The following is a 2,700-nucleotide window of genomic DNA, read 5'->3' as shown; positions in this document are numbered from 1 at the left end:
CACACACACACACAAGAAAACAAACAAATAAACAAGGCAACAAGAAAACAACAGAAGAAACAAAAATGAAAATAAAATATAAGACATTAACAAAGAAAAACCCACAGAGTTATTAATTAATAAGCCCCCACCTAGAGCGGCGAGAATTGAGGCGGAGTAGAAGACATCACCACTGAGTGCCGGCAGATAGAGGAGACAGCTCATGATGTCCCCGTACTTCCACTGGAAAGGATCCAGCATCGTTGTGAAGCCAGAGGTGCGCATCTTCTCGGCGAAAAAGTAACCGCCTGAAATACAATGGGGAGGTACTCAGAGAAAAGTTTTGTTGACGGGCAAAATAAAAATTGTGTCACACGTCGGGGTGAAATCAGGCTCTCGTTAAACAATGAAATCAAAGAAATCGTCATTTTTGTTGTTTGTTTGTTTTTTAGGGGAGGGGGGGGTAGAGGGCGTTTTTCTCCTAATTTTCGTTTCTTTTTTTTTTTTTGGCTCAACATCTTTAAGGGTTGTTTTTGTTTTTTTTAAACGTTTGTTGTGTTGATTTTACTGGAAAAACATTGCTTAAAAGGCACACCAAAAATGTACATTTTCAGTTTCGAATGACTCTCAGGTTATGGAAGTTACCATTTTCTCGCTAATTATTCTCTGAAACAAGGCGACCTTGATCTTCTTCAATCGTACATATAATATTTCAGTTACTATTCAACATAGATGGTTATTATTTTTTTATCCAAATCAAGGCAAATGAACAGGCTTTAACTTTAAGATGATACTAATAACCCCAGATGCCTAAAGTTTGGCGTGCGCCAGATTCCACCACGTCGAGACAAAATTTAATAAAAATGGATAGAATTAATATGTTGCATAAAGGACAGGCAAATATTAGTGGTTGGTAATTAATTGTTCTTTCTATCTATCACATCTAACAGACCAAAAAAAAAAGAAAAAGTGAAAAATTGTGGGCTTGGCAGGACATCGGTAGCGTTATTGGCGAATTGCTCATTATATCTAGCCATCGACGTTACAGAAGTGTTGGATCAGCCTGGACTGTTTGGGGTTTTTAGGGGGTTTTCTTCGTGATAGGCTACCGATCAAGAGGTATCAGCATGATGAATATTCTGAATGAACACCTACCGCTGCGACTTACGTCAGAGTAATATTATTTTAAATCCACATTTTTGTTGGCTTTTTTTTTTACATGTTACGCACCCCCCCACAACACGCACACATAAATGGACGCAATTTAGATGATTTAGGAGCCGGGCTTCGATCCTGCATGTCAGGGCAAATCTGGACTGAGAAAGATACCGCATCCTAGCCCACTAGATATCTAGAAAGACCAAGATACTCGATATATTTTCTGCCCACACCGCAGTCGAACTAGGGTCTTCTGAGCGCGATGGCTACACCACAGACGCAAGTACCAAAGAGTCGTGATCAAGACTTTTTAATAAGTTTATTTCAAAATGCAATAAGTTCAGATTTCTGAACCTTCTGATTTTGATTGAAGTAACAAGATCTAGTCACGAAAAAAAATTAAAACCGTTTTAATAGGTGACGAAAGAATAACATCGTTGAAGCCCGGTTGATATAATTCTTTTCTATCTAAAAACGTGAAATAAATTTTCAAGAGCCCCGATAATTGAAATGAAGCGATAGCATCAAAAGTACATAACTACATAAAACAAAATTCAATTTTAAGTGCATTTTATGAGCTGCCTCGCTTGATTTCTTTCTTTCTAAATAAATGAAATCTTAATTGCACCACACTTTTTGAAGTTTATTATGTTGAGACATAAGAACAGTGTCTGATTAGACAAATTGGTTTTTGAATTGTTGCATTTAAATTGTTAAATTAAAAAAACAACTAATTTAGGCCATAATGCAATACACAGCAATAACAGCGACGACGACGATGTAAAATGCCACGATAACAACAAGAACTACGAAAGAACAAGTACACCACCTGCTAACGCAGACTGGGAGGATGGCAGACGCGACAACAAGGAAGAAAAAGAGTGACTGGACTTGGTTTTGCAGCAGAAGGAGCAGCAAAGCTACATCAACAACAACAATAGCAATAAAACAACGTGTTCCAAAACAAAAACAACAACTAAAAGGCAACGAAAAACAACATTAACAACAATCACATAACAACAGCAACGGCAACAATAACACAACAGAAACAAAAGCAAAACAACAACAACAACAACAACAACAACAACAACAACAACAACAACAACAACAACAGCCGCATTAACATAACAGAAGCAGCTGATACTTGTAAAACTATTTTACTGAAGGCAAGCGAGAGGCTGTATCCTAAGGGCGCTTGACACCACACCAGTCCGTAAGCGTACACAGCCTCAGCGGTCCCATTGATGTAGCCACCGCCCACCCACGTTGCTATGGAAACAATAAACAATGACAAAAATGTTTTATAAGCACGTATTATACATTATTTTTACAATATACAATTGTATTATGAAGTCTCACAGTCTGAGAAGGAAGTGTACCGTAGATTCGTAAGGTAAAAAATGTATTATTGTGGTGGCCTAGTGGTTAGGCTCTCGGAATCGCAACCGTAAGGTCGTGGGTTCGAATCCCGTCAAGGGCCCGATGTTGTGTCCTTGGGAAAGGCACTTTACACGAATTTCCTCACTTCACCCAGGTGGGAATGGGTACCCGGCTATAGACAGC

General features: G+C 38.6%; 1 protein-coding gene across 1 annotated transcript in view; it reads right to left on the bottom strand.

Annotated features, from left to right (window-relative positions):
- LOC101852075 (high-affinity choline transporter 1) overlaps positions 1-2,700 on the bottom strand; it is an 18,273-nt gene that overhangs the window by 14,223 nt on the left and 1,350 nt on the right. Inside the window, exons 2-3 of the mRNA XM_005090953.2 lie at positions 2,299-2,406; positions 132-287 (exon numbers count right to left, since the gene is read on the bottom strand). Coding sequence (XP_005091010.1) covers positions 132-287; positions 2,299-2,406 — 264 coding nt within the window. The remainder of the gene's footprint in view (positions 1-131; positions 288-2,298; positions 2,407-2,700) is intronic.

Source organism: Aplysia californica, unplaced genomic scaffold, assembly GCF_000002075.1.
Source record: "Aplysia californica isolate F4 #8 unplaced genomic scaffold, AplCal3.0 scaffold00024, whole genome shotgun sequence".
Classification (NCBI taxonomy): Eukaryota; Metazoa; Mollusca; class Gastropoda; order Aplysiida; family Aplysiidae; genus Aplysia; species Aplysia californica.
Note: the sequence above shows the minus strand (reverse complement) of the source record. Positions and strands in the feature narration are given on the sequence as shown.